General features: G+C 49.1%; 1 protein-coding gene across 1 annotated transcript; it reads left to right on the plus strand.

The window, feature by feature from the left end:
• Positions 1-455: 455 nt before the first annotated feature.
• LOC109941163 (uncharacterized) lies at positions 456-1,385 on the plus strand. The gene is made up of 3 exons (XM_020541675.1): positions 456-582; positions 665-852; positions 933-1,385. Exons 1-3 carry the CDS (start codon positions 465-467, stop codon positions 1,383-1,385), a joined length of 759 nt encoding a protein of 252 aa, XP_020397264.1. The 5' UTR covers positions 456-464.
• The last annotated feature ends 1,139 nt before the right edge of the window (positions 1,386-2,524 follow it).

The raw sequence follows: 2,524 nt of genomic DNA on the forward strand, positions 1-2,524 counted from the left end.
CTTGGTCCTCAAGGATGGTGCTGGCGCTTATCCAGCCCCCGAGGGTGTTGCCGGAGATGATCTAGCTCGGATGAGTAGCGCAAGCTATGGTCCAGCCCTCGAGGGTGTCCGGGCGGGTTCTCCCTCTTGCACTTCCATGGATGTTCACGTAGGGTCTTCTCCTCCACACTCTGGTTGCTTGGTGACAGCCCAGGCCTTTGGTCAAGGGGTCACTTTAGAGGCTAGCGTACCTGATGACAGAGTTTCAGGTTCCGCTGATGACACTGAGTTGGTCCCTGCTAAACCGCTGCAAGTTGCTCCAGGTGGTGATCCTTTGCCGAGTCATCAGTTGATCTCTCACGACTTGGGAGTCGCCTCCTTCTCCAACTTCCAGGTATTTTGGTTGCTTCTGGTCTGATTTTTACCCAAACAGATAATTATTCTCATGCTTGTCTGCTTTTTAATGCTAGGCGTTGGTCTATGAGATGTCTAGTCGGCTGAGGTTGCAGGGGGCTTGTGTCCCGGAAGAAGCTTTGTCTCTGGCGCGTTGGAATCCGGTGCTGCTTCAGCGGCGTGTTTCTGACTTAGAGGCGGCGAATGCTGGTCAGTGCTCTTTTGCTTCCTTCTGGCTACCTTATTAAACTGCTTCTTATTTTAACACATTTGCTTGACTGTTTCTCGCCAGATATGACTCGGCAGTATTCTGTTCTTGAAGAAAAACACTCTCAAGGCCAAGCTGCGTTGGTCCAGCGGTGCTCTGATCTTGAGGACAAGTATTCCCAGAGTCAGACTGAGCTGGTCCAAGTCTTTGCTTCTCTGAATGACGCTAACACGCTGAACTCTACTCTCCGCGCTCAGCTCGACTCTAAAAAGGTGACCTGTGAATCCAGGCTTTGTCTCGCTGTGTTCTTATTGCTTGCTTGACGTTTGAGGAAGCTAATTTCCGTTTGCAGGAAGAAAAACGCGCCCTTGTTACTTCTCGTGATAATCTGGACAGACTATACCGTGACTCCAGCAATTCGCTGACCATCTTGGAGAGGAGTCATCGCTTCACCAGGGAGGAATTAGACAATCTTCGTTATAAGCTGCAGGAATCCTTGGATGACGTGATTCGCCTCAGGCAATTGATATCGACCAAAGATGCTGTTATCAAGAATCTGCGTGCTTCCAAGAAATCTGTTGCCCAGGAACTAGAGACCGCTCAGTTGGCTGCCAAGGTTGCTGAAGAGACTTCCGCTACTCTGAGGGCCCAGCGTGATAAAGCTATGGATAAAGCTATTCGCGCGGGGCGGATTCTGATGATGAGACCTGGTGTGATTGTCCCCGACGACATAGTGGCGGATGTGAACGCCGTTCCTGATTCCTCCAGTCATCCTTCTTCGTCGGTTGCTCCTGTTGCCAAATAGAAAAACACTGTATGCTTTGAACGTGCTCGGATGTTTTGTTAGAGGACATGTTTTAGTACTGAATGCTAATATTGTTCTCCTATTGCTTAGAATTCAACAGTATCTATATTTGTGGGAGTAAAATGCAGCGTAATGGTCTCGAGACTTCTTCGTGGGACATAGAGGCCGCCCCTGGATGAGTAACCATATACGCGCTGAGTGTGTTGCGCCGGTTTGAGTTAGTATCAGCTTCCAATTGATCGCTTTGTTGGTGCGGTATAGTGGCCACCCCAAGTTAAGTAAGCGCGAGCATGTTGCACCGCCTTAAGTCGTTGCCGACTTAAGCCGATTGCTCCGTTAGTAGGGTATAGTGGTGTTGGGGACTTGTTCTCAAATGCTTCGGTCCTGCGGAAGGCAAAAGTACAAGTGTGATGCGAAAGCAAATGACAGGTTCACGTGAATAGTACAGAGGTACTGTTCATCTATTTATAGGCATAGGTCGCAGCCTGTGACAAATTACAATTATGCCCCTTGCGAAAGTTTATAGCATTGACTCAGACCTATATGTGTAAAAAGGTCATTCTATCTCTATGTCGGTTCAAAACGCCGAAGCTCCATGAAAAGGGACCTTCGGCCATCTCTTGGAGACGTTTTCAGCCGAAGCTGCTTCTTCGTGTGAGACCTTCGGCGCACCGAAGCACGACCCCAACAGTAGCCCCTTTCGCGGTGCTAGATCGTTCTTCGTAACGAGCTTGACCCGTGAAAAAAAACCTTTTCAGCTTCGGGAAGCCGAAGGTCCAAAAAACACCTTCCCTGAGCTCGTTGCGGAGAAGCGATCCGACTTCCGAGCGCGTGTCGGTCCCACCTTGCAGAGTTACTGTTTGATCCTTGCGGTCCACTGCGCAGCGGGTACGAGTTACTGCGCGCCTGGTGTAACAATTCCGCCGCTTCGCGTTCTTACCTGCAGCACTATATAAACTGACAAGTAGTTGTGAAGTTACTACAGCATTCATTGCTATGTGCACTGTTTTGCTGCCGAAATTTTTCATCATAGCCGAAGCTTAAGTCCCAAAATCGAACGAAGGTGCTTCTCAACATCCGCTTCGTCAAAAAGAAGAGCTTCGGAGAGAAGAAAAAAGTAAAAAGTTTCTGACTTCCCA

This window comes from Zea mays, chromosome 7 (genome assembly GCF_902167145.1).
Source record: "Zea mays cultivar B73 chromosome 7, Zm-B73-REFERENCE-NAM-5.0, whole genome shotgun sequence".
Classification (NCBI taxonomy): Eukaryota; Viridiplantae; Streptophyta; class Magnoliopsida; order Poales; family Poaceae; genus Zea; species Zea mays.

Excerpts from the sequence above, each read along its gene's own strand:
- LOC109941163 (XM_020541675.1), top strand. The coding sequence starts at position 465 with ATGTCTAGTCGGCTGAGGTTGCAGGGGGCTTGTGTCCCGGAAGAAGCT. Across the intron at positions 583-664 it reads CTTAGAGGCGGCGAATGCTG|ATATGACTCGGCAGTATTCT; the intron begins GTCAGTGCTCTT and ends GTTTCTCGCCAG. Across the intron at positions 853-932 it reads CTCAGCTCGACTCTAAAAAG|GAAGAAAAACGCGCCCTTGT; the intron begins GTGACCTGTGAA and ends TTCCGTTTGCAG.